Source organism: Notamacropus eugenii, chromosome 2 (genome assembly GCF_028372415.1).
Source record: "Notamacropus eugenii isolate mMacEug1 chromosome 2, mMacEug1.pri_v2, whole genome shotgun sequence".
Taxonomy (NCBI): Eukaryota; Metazoa; Chordata; class Mammalia; order Diprotodontia; family Macropodidae; genus Notamacropus; species Notamacropus eugenii.
The window spans coordinates 29,262,656-29,282,513 of NC_092873.1; the positions used below are offsets into that span (position 1 = coordinate 29,262,656).

Genomic DNA, 19,858 nt, shown 5'->3' on the forward strand with positions numbered 1-19,858 from the left:
TTATGCATCATGTATTTTATCTATGTCATGCGTGGAATAACCAATATCAAGAACGGTTTCTTTTCTTGTTTTTTATCCTACCCTCTCTTTTTGGGATTACCAGTTCTTACTCCCTCATCAAGATTTGTCTCCATGTGTAGTGTCAAACAATTTCTTAAGAAGGAAAGGCTTCAGCCAAGGCTTTTCTTTTGGGAGAAACTTTTAAAATTAACATTCACATTTGACTTTCACTACTTAGGATTAGAAAACAGACCCTGAACCTATGAATTTTACCCAGCATGTTATTTGCAAAGAACTCTCAGGTGAGGAAACTCCCCTTGAACAATGGAGACTGGCACTTTCTCTACAGCTTATAGTCTTAGAGAGTTTCCTTGAGAATATAGAGGTTAAAAAATTTGCCCAGGATCACCTAGCCGGGATGTGTCAGCGATGACATTTGAAACCATTTCGTTGTGGCTTCCAGGCCAGCACGTTATGCACCATGTTGAAGTACTTTTGCACAAGACATGCTCACAATTAGGATCCGTTCACTTCCTTTCTTTTTTTGGCGAACTCCCATTTGATCTGTGTATAGTCGCAACGATTTTGTAACATGTGAACTACATTAATTAAATGGGAAGATAGCTTTTTTTTTGAACCATCTAACTTCTTAAAGATTAATCATTTGAATTTTAACATCCACAATAAATTTACCATGAAAATAACAGTTTATAGAGTTTAAACACTCCCTTTTAAAATATAACAAGATTACTTCTATACTAGACTCAAAAAGGGCAACTAAAGGACAATGATGTAGGAAAGTAACCGCAACACAAGGACACAGAATCAACATTTAATTTCTGGGTCTTTAAAATTTCTCTCATCCTTCATTTAACCACGGCATCCCTTCAAGTTATTATTGCCCACTATCTCTCCTCCGTTTCACTCTCTAAATAATAGAGTTATTTATATCCACTCAGCACACTTTTTTTCTGGCTATGAGGCTTAAGATGAGGTTGATTACATATTTTCTTCAGTTTGCATTTTCTCTGGTAGACAGAGGGAATGAATAACCAAAGGTTTCAGAGCCAGGGGATCAGAGGGAGACGAATGAAGTTTGAGAGACAGTGTGGATGAAGATCTGACTCCAGAATGAGGAAGTCCTGAGCTTGAGTCCCACCTGTGATTTTGATGTTGCCTGTGTGATTATTAGCACACCATCTACCTTGTCAGTGCTCCAGCCCATTGTCTGAGACCCTTAGTTTCACAGAAGGTACTAACTTGTCCTGGTCAAGGAAGTTAGTTCTTCTCAATGGAATTACAAGCCTAGTCTCACAAACAAAAACAAACATGTGCCATGGACTGCTATAGCATGGAAGACACATGTATACCAAACTCATTTAACTGAAATTGAGCTCATGGTGGCTCCTGAAAGTAACCACCTAAATAGAAAAGGGATTTAAAGAGAACTCTCTCTTCCTTCAGAAACTTTGTGTGGTGTAAGCTCGAGGACAAATTCCTGCATTTTATCAGTCTTCCTGACAATTATGTGCCATTATATCGATTTGTTGGTTGCTTTGAAATGGATACTTGTTATGAAGAATATGAGTTGATGTTACCGAGCACACATTACTACATGCATGGATATGCAATCCTTCCCAAGTTTACTAAAGTAGACCCAAGAGTCATTGTTCTTTCAGAACTCCTCAAAAAGAGAAATATAGTTTAAATCTGGCAATAGGGAGATCCTTAGGGTTAAATGCACAAAGTAGAAAGCTCTGCGTGTATGTGTGTAGGGAGAAAGAATATGTGTTTGGCTCATGCGAGCCCCAGTGAGACTTTGATCTCACCTCTGATTTGGATACGGGAGTTCAAAAGCTGTGGCTGTCTGGACTGGCACAGCAAGATATAGGGTCCGTTGCCCCCATTTTCGCCAGGCCCTGCGATAAGGGTGATTAGGGAATGTTGTAGCAAGCAGCTCTCCCATGGCCAGCAACTCCCTTTGAAGAAATCAGACTAGAATAAAGTCAGAATATTAAGCCCTCTGACGTGTCCCCCTATCAAACCAAATCAACAATGAAGTTATGCAAGCAGTCATCCTGTACGCTTGTATTTATCACTCTTATAATCAACTAACTGGGTCATTTCACATCTTAGAAAAGGTAAATTGATTAAATTCCAGCTTGAGGAAGATACCTCTAAAGAGTTCAAAATGAGAGCAAAACCACGCCTATATGGCCATTGTGTGTGAACGGGAATTCATATAACCCGAATTGTTTAACTTGTTAAACATTTAGAAAGGGAAGTAGCAAATCACAGTTATCCCAGAGGAGACTAATTTATTACAATGGTCCAAGTTACTGTCTTTCAGGGCTTGTGGAATATGTTACAGTGATTAAAGGAGAAAATAAATATACCTGCTCAGAAAACACCTGCTTGATTCTAGGCTGCATGAGAGGAGAAAAAAGAAATGAATTTGGTCATTGCATGACTTTTTCATTTATTTTCTCTTGTCTCTTGTAATAAAGATTGGAACGTAAGAATTTCTGGAAGAAATTGACCCATGGAAACTTCATAATGTTAACTGCACAGCCTTCTTCATTAGCATCTTTACCTTCCATTTTTCGAGGGAGCTGTGGTTCACCGTCATTTTGAAGGACTGCTTCTGCTTCTGGATTCACAGCCTTGTACGCATGCTTAGAGCCACTTCCAGCTCCAGGTGATTCATTATCTTGGACAGGACTCATTCTAGAGCGTGTGGATCCTGACAGACTTTTGGTCACTGGCAGTGACTGGAAAGGATGATTCAAATTATCAGTGAAGTCTTTAGGATTTCTGTAACTGTTCTTTTTCCCACAATTAATGGGAGATGCATCTGAAAAGGAAATAGTGGAATTGAATGGTACATCAGTTTTATCCACCTGACATATTACTTAAATTTATCATGGGATGTCACTCAAATTACTACCGAGCTTTATGACTTGATCTTCTTAATTTACACATTATCTATTTTGTCTCATGTGTAACCGATAATGGTTTCTTTCTCTTTTTCAGCCTATCGTCTCTTTCTTGGAAATCCATCTCTTACTTCCTCATGAACATTTATCTCTATGAGTAGTCCCAAAGAATTTCTTAGCCAGATGTTTGAGGAAAGGCTTTACTTTTGGGATAACTTTCTAAAAATAACATGCACATTTGACTTCTCAAAGTCCTTAGAGTTAGGAAATAGATTTTCAACCAATTATGTTCAACCTGTGCTTCATTTACAGAGAATTCTCAGTTGAGGAAATTCCCCTTGAGTAATGAAGGTGGCCAACTTCTGTGCAACTTACAGTCTTTCACAGTGTCGAAGAGAACATAGAGGTTAAACAATTTGCCCAGGAATGGCTTAGCAAGGATGTGTCAGAGATGACACTTGAAGCCATGTCTCTGTGTCTTTGAGGCGAGCTCTCTTTCCACAATGGTCAAATATTTTGCCATAGAAAATACTCACAATTAGCATTTTTTCATTTACTTTATTTTTTGTAACGAACTTTCATTTGCTTTCTATATAGTTGATACAATTTTGTAACATTTGAACTACTTTAATTACATGAGAATTTAGCTTTTTATAGAATGATCTAACTTTTATGAATTAATCTTTAAACTTTCAATACTCCATATCAATTTAGTATGAAAATAAGAGCTTATAGAGTTTAAGCATTCCTTTCAAAAACATGACAAGACTACTTCTATACTAGGCTTAAAAATTGTAACTAAAAGACAGTGCTTTAGGAAAGTGAAAGAAGCAGCAGAAGACAGAATCAATATTTACTTTCTGTGGCTTTAAACTTTCTCTGATCCTTCATTCAATGGTGGTATCCCTTCAAGGTATTATTATCCAATATCTTTCCTCTTTTATACTCTCTCAATGATAGAGCTATTTATATTCTCTCCACACACACTTTTATCTTGGTATGGGGCTAAGACTCTACTGAAACTGCTGACTCCCAGATTATCAATGGTATCTTCACTGCTAAATTTGATAGCGTTTTTCTCCGTCTTCCTTTTGCTGCAACTTACACAGCAGGATAGCCTTGCTCAGGAGGTTGATACACGTATTGGTAGAACAAGCTCATTGCTGGGGAGGCAGTACTAGCTCAGTACTTGGAGGCTTCAAAGGAACTTATGGAAGAGAAGAGGTAATGGATTTTGGTGTGCTACCGAAACCTGGAGAGTTTACCAGTGTCATGCCAGGGAACTGAATCGCTTCCATCTAAATTTTTTTATTAAGGTACTGAAGATCATCTAGCAAGATAAGATAAGGTTTCAGATGCTGTGGTCCTTACTCGGAATTGAACTGCCAAGCATTCAAACTCCCCAACTCCATTTAAGCTGGTCATGTTGAATGCAAAATTTACGCCAGCCAAAGAAGCTATTTTATGAAGAACTGCCAAAGGGCAAGTGTTCCTATGGGGTTTCTTTCTCTTTCTGGTTCCAATGAAGCCACGTAATACTCTGCAAGTTTATGATTTCTTGATGGCTACTCTTTGGTCACTATGTACTGTCATCAGGCTATGTAATATCTTTTCCATAGTTAAAAGTGTCTGAAAATTCACAGGCTTTAGAAAGGAGATATGAAATGTCTTTTGAAAGATGGATTTTATTACATATTTTCTTCAGTTTGCATTTTATTTGATAGACACAGGAAATCAACAACCAAAGGTTTCAGAGCCAGGGGATCAGAGACACAAATGAAGTTTGAGATGCAGTGTGGATGGAGATCTGACTCCGTATTGAGGAACGCCTGAGTTGGAATCTCTCCTGTGATTGTATTATTGCCTGTGTCAGTTCAATGAAAACTTACTTTCACAGAAAGTAATAATCTGCCCTGCTCAAAGGAGTTAATTGATCCCAGTGGATTACACGTCTAATCTCGAGCACCAAAAAGGATTGTATGACATGGACTTGTATCATAGGGAAGAAATCTGCACAACAAAATCATTAAACTGAAATTGATCTGATTATGTTTCGGCAAATTAACCACCAGTTTATAAAAGTGATTTCCAAGAGAACGGAATTTCTAAACTTAACTCATTTCAAGACACATGAACATCTGAATTAAATTCAGAGACAAGGAATCAATAGTGAGGCAGGACGAGGATGATTTTTTTAACGACAAAATCAGTCTGATTATCTCAAAAGAGAGAGAGAAGAAAAACTAACTGTTAATATGTGAACCACTGGCAAGGGCTGTCTCAAAAGAAGTAGGAAAAAAGTCCTCTTCCTTGGTACCATATTGGAAGGGGAAGTCAAAGTAAATGGGATCTGAATCACTAAGTAACTCTCTAAGCTACTCTGATTGGGCCAAGAAACATGACAGCAAGATATGTATATAACACTCCAGCAGTTCATGTGAAATTCACTGTAAAAATATCAGTTCCCTCAGACGTAGACAAGAGTATGATTGCGTGGACTGAAATTCACAAGAATGAAAAGATTAACAGAACTTCCAAAGATTAGCCCCAGGTCAACCATATACTACTGTCCATATTTCTGATTTCCTGATGCCTACTCTTTGTTATAATGGATTGTCATGAGGCTGTGGAATCTCTTTTCAAAATTTACAAGTGCCTGAACATTAACAACTTTTACTAAGCAGATAGGTCATTTTATTTTAAGATGAAGTTTGTTACACATTATCTTCGGTTTGCATCTTATCTAATACACGGAGGGAATCAATAACCAATAGTATCAGAGCGAGGGGATCATAGAGAGACGAATGAAGTTTCATACGCAGTGGGTATGGTAACATGGGGAGGGGAAATATGTACCTGGATGAATAAAAATAAAAAATCTCTCATTAGAGACTGACGCCCTCATACCCTCTTCCCCCATATTGTTGAAAGCAAAGGGATCCTTGATTGCTCTCTCTTCCTATTTCCAATGAAGTTACATACTACTATGTACTTTTAGGACTTACTGATGCCTACTCTTTTCCCATGATTTATAGGCATCAGGCTGTGAAATCTCTTGTCTAAAGTTTCTAAACATTCCCACGTTTTAGTAAGGAAACATGTAAGTAGATTTGAAAGATGAAGTTTATTACCTATTTTCTTCAGTTTACGTTTATTTGATAGACATAGGGAATCAATAAGCAAACGTTTCAGAGCCAGAAGATCAGAGAGAGACGAATGCAGTTTGAGAGGCAATGTGGATGGACATGTTACTCTGGAATAAGGAAGGCCTGAGGTGGAGTCTCACCAGTGATTTTGATATTGCCTGTGTGACTCTTAACAAGCCACTTCTGGTTTCAGAGTAACCTTAGTTTGAAAGCAAGTACTAACCTGTTCTGGTGAAGGAAGTTAATAGATTCCAGAGGATTACACGTCTAATCTCCAGCACTAAAAAAATTGTGTGATATGAACTGGTGCTATAAGGAAGACATCTTCATAACAAACTCAATAAACTGAAATTGATCTTATTGTGTTTCCTGAAAATACCCACCAGAAGAGAAAAGAGATTTACAAGAGAATGGACTTTGTAAATATACCTCATTACATGACACATGAATTCCTGAAAGAATTTCAGAGACAAAGAATCAGGACTAAGACGGTACCGGGATTATTTTTTTTTTTCTTTTTAAATGACAGAATGAATCTGATTATCTCCAAAGAGAGAGAGAACAAATCCTAACTCTTAATACGTGAAACCACTGGGAAGGACCATCTCAAAAGAAGTGGGAAAAAAGTCGTCTTCCTTGATATCGTATTGCTAAAGGAAGTCAAACTAAATGACATATGAATCACTGAGCAACTCTTTAAGCTACTCTGATTAGGCCAAGAAATATAACAGGAAGATATGCAGATAACACACCAGCAGTTAATGTGAAATTCACTGTACAACTGTCACTTGCCTTAGAGATAGACAAGAGTATGATTTCATGAAAGGAAATTCACAAGATTAAACAGATAAAAAGAGCTTTCAAAGATTAGGAAGACATAACTCCATATGCCCCAGGTCAAACAAATCCATGGAAATACAACCAACATAAACACTGAAACGCGAATATAACACAATGATCATCATTTGTGGAGGTTGTAAGGACAGTATTACAAACATATTCCCTTCTATGATAAATGTATTCCATTTCATATAATTTCATGGAAGCAATTACTCAGATTTTGTACTTAGAATTTTCATTCCTTGGTATTAGATATGAGATCTCATGATTAAGGTTTAAAACATTGCTGTCACACTAAACCTAATCATATCAGCCCTCTCTCATTTCAAAGTCAAGTGGAAGTCATGTCATCATTTCTCTGATGGCATGGTGTTCTTCACCAATGGTGGACAAAAAAAACAACACTATAAAATAAAAACAATAAATAAACGCTAGCGTTAGAATGTTTTAGACTGTGCAATGAGACAGAGGAATCATGTAAAGTAAACCCGGAAGTTATTTCTGGCTAAACACTTGTTTATGTTTGACGCCCTATAAAGCAGGTGGGCACTCATCAGTGATTGGGGAATCCTCAGGGTTGAATGCACTAACTAGAATGCTGTGCATGTGGACGTGGACGTGTCCGTGGGGGGGGGGGGAAGAATGCGTGTTTCCCTCACTCGAGCCCAATGGAGATTGGATCTCAGCTCTAATTTTGATTCTAGAGTTCAAAATTGTGGCTGTCTTGACTGACACAACAAGTTGTTAGAGTCGTTGAACTCCATTTTAACCAGGCCCGTGGACAAGGGTGATTAAGGAATGTTGTAGGAAGGGGTGCTCCCATGCCAGGAAGTCCCATTGAAAATATAATTCCGGAAGAAAGTCAGAGTGTTAAGTCCTCTGACGTGATGGAATTTTAAACCGAATTAAAAAAAAAGAGGTTATGCAAACAGCCATTCTATATGCTACTATTTATCACTCTTATGCTCAACAAATTAGTTCATTTTATATCTAGGAAAATGTAAATTGATTAAACTAAAGTTTTGGGAGAGCAAGCTCTAAGAATTCAAAATCAAAGAAAAACTACGCAGAGATGGACATTTTGTGCGAAAATTAGTTCATATAGGGTGAATTGTTCAGCTTGTTAAATACTTAAATAGGCAAGTAGGAAATCACAGTTATCTCGGAGAAGATTTATTTATGACAATGGTCAGTGCTTGTGGAAAACCTTGCACTGAGTAAGGGAGAAAAGAAAATACCTGTCCAAAAGCATCTGCTTGATTCTAGGCTGCACGAGAGGAGAAATAAGTATGAATTTTGTCATTCCAAGATTTATCATTTATTCTTTCTTGTATATTGTAATAAAGACAGGAATGTAACAATTTGAGAAAAGAAGTGACCCACGGAAAAACCATAATTTGAAGTGCAGAGATTTCTTCTATAGTTTCTTTACATTCTGTTTTTTGAGGGAGCTGTCGTTCCCCGTGAATTTAAGGTACGGAAGTTTTGCTTCTGGAATCACAGCCCTGTATGCGTTCTTAGGGCCACTTCCAGCTCCAGCTCCTTTTTCACTTTGGAGAGGCCTCACTCTAGAGAGTATGGATCCTGACAGGCTTTTGGTCACTGGCAGTGACTGGACAGGATGATTCAAGTTTACAGTGACATCTTGAGGATGTATGTAACTGTCCTTTTTTCGCCAACCAATGGTAGATTCATCTAAAAAGGAAATAGTGGAGTTAAATAGTACATCAGTTTATCCACCTGATATAAGACTTGAATGTCTCATGAGACGTGACTCAAACATACTACCCAGCATTATGACTCGATCTTGTTAATTTACACATCATCTATTTTATCTCTTGTGTCACGTGTGAAAAAATAATCCCAGCAATGGTTTCTTTCTTTGTTTCAGCCAATCGTGTCTTTATCGGATATCCAGCTCTTACTTAATCATGAAGATTTATCTCCATGAGTAGTCCCAAAGAATTTCTTCATAAGATGCTTGGGAAAAGGCTTTTCTTTTGCGATATGCTTTTAAAAATACCATGCACATGTGACTTCTCCAATTCTTTACTGTTAGGAAAGAGATTCTTAACTAACAATGTCCAACCTGTGCTTCACTAACAGCGAAACATCAAGTGAGAAAATTCCTCTTTAGTAATGCAGTTTGGCACGGTCTCTGCCACACATACTCTTAAAGCCTGTCCCAGAGCAAAAAGAGGTGAAGCAATGTGCCGAGGATCACCTAGCTAGGATGTGCCAGAGAAAATACTTCAATCTTTGTCTCTGTGACTTTGAGGAGAGCTCTCTATCCACCATGTTCAAACACTTTCTCACAGAAAATACTCACAGGTAGCATCCGTTCACTTACTTTGTTTTCTGTAACGACCTCCCATTTCCTCTATGTATAGTCACAATGATATTGTAACATTTGAAGTATTTTAATTACATGGCAAGATTGATTTTTATTCAATAATCTAACGTTTTATACACTGATATATTAACTTTCAATACCCACAATCAATTCAGCATGAAAACCAGAGTTTATTGAGGTTAACCATTTCCTTTTAAAATATGACAATACTATTTCTACACTAGGCCTCAAAAGTGCAACTAAAGGACTACGATGGAGGAAAGCAATAGAAGCAGCAGGCTAGGGAATCCACATTTACTTTCTGTGACTAAAAACTTTCTCTGACACGGCATTCAATCACGGCATTCCTTCAAGGTATTATTGCCCAATACATTTCTCCTTTATACTCTGTCAATGCTAGAGCTATTTATATTCAGTCCTCTCACAAGTTTATCTTGCAAAAAGGCTAAGACTCTATGGAAGCTGTTGACTCCCAAATTGTCAATGGCATCTTCACTGTTAAAGCTGATAGTCTTTTTCTCCGTCTTTCTCTTCTATCAACGTATACAGCAACATAGCCTTGCTTAGAAGATTGACCCACATTTTAACAGAACAAGCTCATTGCTTGGGAGGCTCCAAAGAAAATTATGGGAGAGAAGAGGTAATGAATTGTGGTGTGCCTCTGAAACCTGGACAGTAGACCAGCGCCATGCCAAGAAACTGAATCGCTTCCATTTGAATTTTCTTATTAAGGTACTGAAGATCATCTGGCAAGATAGGATAAGGTTCCAGACCTTGTGGACCATATTCACAACTGAATTGCCACGTATTCAAACTCTCCAATTCCATTTGGGATGGTGATGGTGAATCTCAAATTTGCGCTAGTCAAAAAGCTATTCTACGAATAACTGCTGAAGGGAAGTGCTCACTTGGGGGATAGAAGAAACCATAAAGAGACACTCTCAACTTCTCTCTTAAGAATTTTGGAAATGATTGCTAGTCCTGGGATAGACTGACACAGGAACATTCATCGTCGCTTGCCCACATCAGAGAAGGTTTTGTGCTCTGTGAACAAAGCACAATTGAGACAGCAAAAAGGAACAGCCCGATGCTTATATTGGGAATATCCAACTCAACTATTCACACGGACTATTCATGTCTGAGTTGTGGTAAACAATTAAAAATAACTTTGGTGTGATCCTCCAGAGTCGAACACATTAAAATTTGACTCTGGCACAGTTATGCGAGTTTGGTACTCTTTGGGAAAAAAGGATACTAATGATGGCAGCATAGGCAGACTACAGAAAGACACAGTTGATTGCAGGTGAGAACTGGATCACATCTTTAATTTCCAAGAAAGAGGGATAGCTTCCGCAGCTATAACTGAGCAATATTTCATAGCATCAACATATTCTGTGTGGATATCATTATAAATCTGGCAATAGACAAATGACATTCCGCCGGTAGAAATAAAAGAAGCAGACTACACGTAGCTCACAACATAGGCAGATGGCAATGAGGGCTCAATTTCTCTCAGTTTCCACAGTATTTAGAGCAGTGTCAAGAAAAATGAAATCATGCTTCACTGGGCTCAATGAACATGTAATGCCTTTTTTGTCTACTGACTTTTTCATCAGTAATTCTCTTTCTGAGGAGTTCCTAAAGAACAATGATCCTTGTGTCTACTTTCCTAAACTTGAGTGGGATTGCATATTCATGCATGTAGTAATGTGTGCTCTGTAATATTAAGTCATAATCTTTATAACAAGTATCGATTTGAAAGCAACGAACAAATTGATATAATGGGACAGAATTGTCAGGAAGACTAACAAAATGCAGGAAATTCTGCTGGAGCTTACACCACACAGAGTTTCTGAAGAGAGAGTTGAAGAGATGACCTGAAGGGATACAAGGAGGGAACACCAGGCAGCAAGATGTGGAGACTACCCGATGTATTTGTTTGGTTTGAAGATGAGAGTGAAGATGAGCACGATTAAGTAAGGCTGGCTAGGGTCTGACTATCAAAGTCCTTAGTAGTCAAGACTTCTTCTCTTCAGAAACATTTCCAAGCACGTAACTCCGCTGAACCGCAGGAAATTTCTTTTGGAACTTTCTCTGTTATGCTATGGTCACCTAATTCAAGGATCTGTAGACTATGTAACTCGATGCCAACATGCAGGACAGCAAGCCACAAGCTGCTGAGAATGACGAGAGGAGACAGCATCAAGGCCTGGTGGGGAAATGAATATGGGGAGGGGAAACATGTATCTGGATGAGAAAAGTCAAGGAAACCCGAATTAGAGAGTGAGGTCCTCATCATCTCCACCGTCAAATTGAAGAAAGCCAAGGGATCGCTGGTTCCTTTCTCTTCCTGGTTGCAATGAAGCCACGTACTACTATGGTCGTTTAGGATTTCCTGGTGGCTGCTCTTTGCTCATGCTTTATTGGCATCACGCAATGAAATCTTTCTAAACGTTGAAGGGTCTGAAAATTCAGAGGTTTTAGTAAGGAGACTTGTCCGATTTGGAGAAAGAAGAAGGTCATTGCACATTTGCTTCAGTTTGCGTTTTATTTTAATAGGCGTAGGGAATCAATAAGCAAAGGCTTCACCAGCCAGGAGATCAGAGAGAGAGATGAATGAAGTGTGAGAGGCAGCGTGGAGGGACATCTGACTCCAAAAGGAGCAAGGCCTGATCGGGAGTCTCAGGCGTGATTTGGATACTGCCAGTGTGTCTCTTAACAAACCACTTCTACTTTCAGAGCTCTAGTCAGTTCTCTGAAACCTTCCTTTCACAGAAAGTACTAACCTGCCCTGGTCAAGGGAATGAATTGCACCCAGTCGCTTACAAGTCTAATCTCTAGCACTAAAAGGAAGTGTGGCATACTCACTTGCACCATAGGATGTCATCTGCAGAACAAGCTCGTTTTAATGCAGTTGATCTTCTTGGGTTTTCTGAATGTAACCACCAGAATACAAAGGTGATTTCCAAGAGAACGTCATGTGTAAATTTCACTCCTTACAGGACACATGAATTCTGAACTAAATTCACAGACAAAGAATCCGGTCTGAGGAAGTGCCAGGATTCTTTTTCCTTTGGAAATGACAAACTCAATCTGATGATCTCAAAAGAGAGAGGGAAAAAAACCTAACTCTTCAAATGGAAACCACTAACAAGGACCATTTCAAAAGAAGTGGGAAAAAAGTTCTCCCCTTGAAAACATACTGCAAGGCGAAGTCCAAACATGGGATCTGAATCACTAAGTAACTCTTAGGCCAAGAAACACGACAGCAAGTTCTGCAGAGAATACAGCAGCAGTTCTGTGCAGTTCACTGAAAAAGGGTCAGTTGCCTCAGACGTAGACAAGCATATGGTTGCACGCAGTGAAATGCACATGAATGAAAAGACTGGCAGCACTTCTATAGAGGAGGAAGAGATAAGTGCATATGCCCCAGGTCAACGATTTCTGTTGAAACACAATCAACTTCCACATTGAAACCTGAATATGACACCATGATCATCATTTCTGGAGTTTGTAAGGACAGCATTAGTAAAGAATTAATGTTATTACTGTTAATTCATATAAGCCGAATTGTTTCCCTTGTTAAATACTTGAAAAGGCAAATAGCAAATGACAGTTATCCGGCAGAGGACCTCTTTATGACAATGGTCAGTGCTTGTGGAATACGTCCCAGCCATTAAGGATGAAAACAAAATAGCTGTCCCAACAGACCTGCCTGATTGTAGGCTGCATGAGAGGAGCAATGAGCAAGAAATTTGGCAGCGCATGATTTGTCATTGATTCTTTCTTATCTATTGTAATAAAGAGTGGAATGTAACAACTTGAGAAAAGAAGCGACCCACGCCAAATTCATAATGTGAACTGCAGAGGCTTCTCCATGAGCTTCTTTACCTTGTGTTTTTGGAGGGAGCAGTCGTTCCCCGTGCGTTTCAGGGACGGGTTTTGCTTTTGGAATCACAGCCGTGCGTGCGTTCTCAGAACCACTTCCAGCTCCAGCTCCTTCTTCACTTTGGACAGGACTCATTCTAGAGCTTGTGGATCGTGACAGGCTTTTAGTCACTGGCAGTGACTGGACAGGATGATTCAAGTTCACAGTGACATCTTAGCACGTCTGTAGCTGTCCTTTTTCCGACAACTGATGGTAGATTCATCTGAAAAGGAAAGAGCGGAGCTAAATTGTGTATCACTTCAATCCACCTGACAGATGATGTAAATTTCTCACGAGATGGAACTCAAATTACTCCCGAAGGTTAGGACTTGGTCTTGTTAATTTACACATCATCGATTTTATCTCTTGTGTCACGTGTGAAAAAATCATCCCGACAATGGTTTCTTTCTTGCTTTCAGCCAATCGTCTCTTTCTCGGATATCCAGCTCTTACTTCCTCATGAAGATTTCTCTCCATGAGTAGTCCCAAAGAATTACTTAGTAAGATGCTGGAGGAAAGACTTTTCTCTTGAGATACCCTTTTAAAAATACCGCCCACATTGGACTCTTCCAATTCTTCTTTTGTCTTAGGAAATAGGTTCTTCACCAACAAGGTGCAACCTGTGCTTCACTAACAGCGAAATATCAGGTGAGAAAACTCCCCTTTAGTAATGGAAGTTGGCACGCCCTCTGCCTCATTTAGTCTTACAGAGTGTCCCAGAGCACAAAATGGTGAAGCAATTTGCTGAGGATCACCTAGTCAGGCTGTGTCAGAGATGACACTTCAATCTCTGTCTCTGTGACTTTGAGGAGAGCTCTCTATCCACCAGGTTCAAACGCTTTCTCACAGAAAATACTCACAGTTACCATCCATTCATGGACATTATTTTCTGTAACGACCTCCCATTTGTTCCATGTTTAGTCGCAATAATATTGCAGCATTTCAACTACTTTAGTCGCATGGCAAGACTGCTTTAATTCACTAATTTAACTTGCTATAAATTAAACTTTTCGCTTTCAATACCCACAATTAATTCTGCATGAAAATCACAGTGTATTGAGCTTAAGCGTTTCCTTTGAAAATATGAGAAGACGAATTCTATAGTAGCAGACAAAAGTGCAATTCGAGGACTATGACGTAAAAAAGTGGTCCAAGCAGCAGAGGAGGGAATGCACATTTACTTTCTTTGGCTTTCAACTTTGTCTGACACTTCGTTCAAACATGGCATTCCTTCGAGTTATTATTCCCCAAGTTCCTTCCCCCTTCATACTCTCTCAGTGCTAGAGGTATTCATATTCACTCCTCTGGCAATTTTATCTTGCAGGAAGGCTAAGCCTCTACGGAAGCTGTTGACTCCCAGATTATCAATGGCATCTTCACTGCGACAGCTGAGAGTCGTTTTCTGCGTCGTCCTCTTCCTGCAATTTACACAGCAACATAGCCTTGCCCAGGAGGGTGACTCACGCATTGGCAGAACAAGCTCATTGCTTGGGAGGCTCCAGAGCAAACTATGGGAGAGTAGAGGTAATGGACCCTGCTGTGCCTCTGAAACCTGCTCCCTAGAGCAGCGCCACGCCAGGGAACTGAGTCGCTTCCCTCTGAATTTTCTTATTAAGGTACTGCACATCATCTGGCAAGATAGGTTAAGGTTCCAGGCCTTGTGGTCCTTACTCGGAACTCAACTGCCAAGTCTTCAAACTCTCCAACTCCAACTTGGGATGGTGATGTGGAATCTCAAATTTGCGCTACCATAAAAGCAATTTTAGGAGGAACTGCCGAAGGGAAGTATTCACATGGGGGTGAGACGAATCCATAAAGGGACACTCTCAAGTGTTCTCTTAAGAATTTTGGAAGTGACTGTGTGTCCTGGGAATACACTGACACACGACCATTCATCGTCGCCTGCCCACATCAGAGAAGGTTTTGTGCTCTGTGAACAAGGCCCAATTGAGATGGCTCCAAAGAACAGCGGGATGCTCATACTGGGAGTATCCAACTCAACTATGTACACTCAGTAATGGTGCCTCTGGTGTGGTCGACAATGAAAAGAAACCGTTGGTGTGATCTTCCCCAGCTGGACACATGGAATCTTGACTCTGCCATAGTTACGCCACTTTGGTCCTGTTTGGGAGCAAAGGGCACTCATGCTGGCAGCATTGGCAGACTGAAGAGAGAGACACTCAATTGCTGGTGACAACTGGATCACATCTTTCATTTCCAGGAGGGACGGATAGCTTATGCAGCTACAGTTGAGCAATATTTGTTCGCATGTGCCTATTCTGTGTGGATATCCTTCCAAATCTGGCAATAGGCAGATGACTTTCCCACGGCAGAAATGCAGAAAGCAGACTCTACGTAACTCAGAACATAGGCAGAGGACAATGAGGCCTCAATCTCTCTCACTTTCCACAGCATCTAGAGCAGCATCAAGAACGATGAAACCATGGTTCCTTGGGCTCAATGAGCATATAATTCTCTTCGTATCTCCCTACTTTTGAATCTGTATTACACTTTCTGAGGAGTACCTAAGGAACGATGACCCTTGTGTGTCCTCTCGTAAACGTGGGAAGGATTGCATAATCATGCATGTAGTCATATGTGCTGTGTAATATTAACTCCTATTCTTTATAACAAGTATCCATTTACAAGCAACCAAGAAATCGATACAATGAGACATAATTGTCAGGAAGACTAGTGAAATGCAGCAAATTGCCCAGGAGCTTACAGCACACACAGTTTCTGAAGGAAGACAGCGTTCAAGAGATGACCTGAAGGGATACAAGGAGGGAACACCAGGCAGCAAGATGTGCAGACTAAGTGATGTATTTGTTAGGTTTGAAGATCAGTGTGAAGATGAGCACTATGAAGTAAGGCTGGTTAGGGAATGACTGTCAAAGTCCTTAGTAGTTAAGACTTCTTCCCTTCTGAAACATTTCCAAGCACGTGAGGTACTCTGCTGAACCACAGGGAATTTCTTTTGGAACTTTCCGTGTTATCCGACGGTCACCTAATTCAAGCATCCTTAGACTATGTAACTCGATGCCAACCTGCAGGACAGCAAGCCACAAGCTGCGGAGAATGACGAGAGGAGACAGCATCAGGGCCTCATGGGGAAGTGAATATGGGGAGGGGAAACATGTATCTGGATGAGAAAAGTCAAGGAAACCCGAATTAGAGAGTGAGGTCCTCATCATCTCCACCGTCAAATTGAAGAAAGCCAAGGGATCGCTGGTTCCTTTCTCTTCCTGGTTGCAATGAAGCCACGTACTACTATGGTCGTTTAGGATTTCCTGGTGGCTGCTCTTTGTTCATGCTTTATTGGCATCACGCAATGAAATCTTTCTAAACGTTGAAGGGTCTGAAAATTCAGAGGTTTTAGTAAGGAGACTTGTCCGATTTGGAGAAAGAAGAAGGTCATTGCACATTTGCTTCAGTTTGCGTTTTATTTTAATAGGCGTAGGGAATCAATAAGCAAAGGCTTCACCAGCCAGGAGATCAGAGAGAGAGATGAATGAAGTGTGAGAGGCAGCGTGGAGGGACATCTGACTCCAAAAGGAGCAAGGCCTGATCGGGAGTCTCAGGCGTGATTTGGATACTGCCAGTGTGTCTCTTAACAAACCACTTCTGCTTTCAGAGCTCTAGTCAGTTCTCTGAAACCTTCCTTTCACAGAAAGTACTAACCTGCCCTGGTCAAGGGAATGAATTGCACCCAGTCGCTTACAAGTCTAATCTCTAGCACTAAAAGGAATTGTGGCATACTCACTTGCACTGTAGGATGTCATCTGCAGAACAAGCTCGTTTTAATGCAGTTGATCTTCTTGGGTTTTCTGAATGTAACCACCAGAATACAAAGGTGATTTCCAAGAGAACGTCATGTGTAAATTTCACTCCTTACAGGACACATGAATTCTGAACTAAATTCACAGACAAAGAATCAGGTCTGAGGAAGTGCCAGGATTCTTTTTCCTTTGGAAATGACAAAATCAATCTCATGATCTCAAAAGAGAGAGGGAACAAAACCTAACTCTTCAAATGGAAACCACTAACAAGGACCATTTCAAAAGAAGTGGGAAAAAAGTTCTCCCCTTGAAAACATACTGCAAGGCGAAGTCCAAACATGGGATCTGAATCACTAAGTAACTCTTAGGCCAAGAAACACGACAGCAAGTTCTGCAGAGAATTCAGCAGGAGTTCTGTGCAGTTCACTGAAAAAGGGTCAGTTGCCTCAGACGTAGACAAGAATATGGTTGCACGCAGTGAAATGCACATGAATGAAAAGACTGGCAGCACTGCTATAGCGGAGGAAGAGATAAGTGCATATGCCCCACGTCAACGATTTCTGTTGAAACACAATCAACTTCCACATTGAAACCTGAATATGACACCATGGTCATCATTTCTGGAGTTTGTAATGACAGCATTAGTAAAGAATTTTTGTTATTACTGTTAATTCATATAAGCCGAATTGTTTACCTTGTTAAATACTTGAAAAGGCAAATAGCAAATGACAGTTATCCGGCAGAGGACCTCTTTATGACAATGGTCAGTGCTTGTGGAATACGTCCCAGCCATTAAGGATGAAAACAAAATAGCTGTCCCAACAGACCTGCTTGATTGTAGGCTGCATGAGAGGAGCAATGAGCATGAATTTTGGCAGCGCATGATTTGTCATTGATTCTTTCTTATCTATTGTAATAAAGAGTGGAATGTAACAACTTGAGAAAAGAAACGACCCACGCCAAATTCATAATGTGAACTGCAGAGGCTTCTCCATGAGCTTCTTTACCTTGTGTTTATGGAGGGAGCAGTCGTTTCCCGTGCGTTTCAGGGACGGGTTTTGCTTTTGGAATCACAGCCGTGCGTGCGTTCTTAGAACCACTTCCAGCTCCAGCTCCTTCTTCACTTTGGACAGGACTCATTCTAGAGCTTGTGGATCGTGACGGGCTTTTAGTCACTGGCAGTGACTGGACAGGATGATTCAAGTTCACAGTGACATCTTAGCACGTCTGTAGCTGTCCTTTTTCCGACAACTGATGGTAGATTCATCTGAAAAGGAAAGAGCGGAGCTAAATTGTGTATCACTTCAATCCACCTGACAGATGATGTAAATTTCTCACGAGATGGTACTCAAATTACTCCCGAAGTTTAGGACTTGGTCTTGTTAATTTACACATCATCGATTTTATCTCTTGTGTCACATGTGAAAAAATCATCCCGACAATGGTTTCTTTCTTGCTTTCAGCCAATCGTCTCTTTCTCGGATATCCAGCTCTTACTTCCTCATGAAGATTTCTCTCTATGAGTAGTCCCAAGGAGTTACTTAGTAAGATGCTGGAGGAAAGACTTTTCTCTTGAGATACCCTTTTAAAAATACCGCCCACATTGGACTCTTCCAATTCTTCTTTTGTCTTAGGAAATAGGTTCTTCACCAACAAGGAGCAACCTGTGCTTCACTAACAGCGAAATATCAGGTGAGAAAACTCCCCTTTAGTAATGGAAGTTGGCACGCCCTCTGCCTCATTTAGTCTTACAGAGTGTCCCAGAGCACAAAGTGGTGAAGCAATTTGCTGAGGATCACCTAGTCAGGCTGTGTCAGAGATGACACTTCAATCTCTGTCTCTGTGACTTTGAGGAGAGCTCTCTATCCACCAGGTTCAAACGCTTTCTCACAGAAAATACTCACAGTTACCATCCGTTCATGGACATTATTTTCTGTAACGACCTCCCATTTGTTCCATGTTTAGTCGCAATAATATTGCAGCATTTCAACTACTTTAGTCGCATGGCAAGACTGCTTTAAGTCACTAATTTAACTTGCTATAAATTAAACTTTTAGCTTTCAATACCCACAATTAATTCTGCATGAAAATCACAGTGTATTGAGCTTAAGCGTTTCCTTTGAAAGCATGAGAAGACGACTTCTATAGTAGCACACAAAAGTGCAACTCGAGGACTATGACGTAAGAAAGTGGTCCAAGCAGCAGAAGAGGGAATCCACATTTACTTTCTTTGGCTTTCAACTTTGTCTGACACTTCGTTCAAACATGGCATTCCTTCGAGTTATTATTCCCCAAGTTCGTTCCTCCTTCATACTCTCTCAGTGCTAGAGGTATTCCTATTCACTCCTCTGGCAATTTTATCTTGCAGGAAGGCTAAGCCTCTACGGAAGCTGTTGACTCCCAGATTATCAATGGCATCTTCACTGCGACAGCTGATAGTCGTTTTCTGCGTCGTCCTCTTCCTGAAACTTACACAGCAACATAGCCTTGCCCAGGAGGGTGACTCACGCATTGGCAGAACAAGCTCATTGCTTGGGAGGCTCCAGAGCAAACTATGGGAGAGTAGAGGTAATGGACCCTGCTGTGACTCTGAAACCTGCTCCCTAGAGCAGCGCCACGCCAGGGAACTGAGTCGCTTCCCTCTGAATTTTCTTATTAAGGTACTGCACATCATCTGGCAAGATAGGATAAGGTTTAAGGCCTCGTGGTCCTTACTCGGAACTCAACTGCCAAGTCTTCAAACTCTCCAACTCCAACTTGGGATGGTGATGTGGAATCTCAAATTTGCGCTACCATAAAAGCAATTTTAGGAGGAACTGCCGAAGGGAAGTATTCACATGGGAGTGAGAAGAATCCATAAAGGGACACTCTCAAGT

General features: G+C 40.3%; 1 protein-coding gene across 10 annotated transcripts in view; it reads right to left on the minus strand.

The window, feature by feature from the left end:
* LOC140524823 (ankyrin repeat domain-containing protein 26-like) overlaps nucleotides 1-19,858 on the minus strand; it is a 90,712-nt gene that overhangs the window by 33,874 nt on the left and 36,980 nt on the right. For 8 of the 10 annotated variants that reach the window (XM_072639624.1, XM_072639625.1, XM_072639622.1 and 5 more), the window contains 4 exons: nucleotides 17,990-18,249; nucleotides 13,167-13,426; nucleotides 2,594-2,854; nucleotides 1,830-1,979 (listed from right to left, as the gene is read on the minus strand). In XM_072639624.1, the coding sequence (XP_072495725.1) occupies nucleotides 1,830-1,979; nucleotides 2,594-2,854; nucleotides 13,167-13,299 (544 nt within the window). In that variant the 5' untranslated portion in view covers nucleotides 13,300-13,426; nucleotides 17,990-18,249. The remainder of the gene's footprint in view (nucleotides 1-1,829; nucleotides 1,980-2,593; nucleotides 2,855-13,166; nucleotides 13,427-17,989; nucleotides 18,250-19,858) is intronic. The other 2 variants (XM_072639629.1, XM_072639628.1) reach the window with 2 other exon arrangements.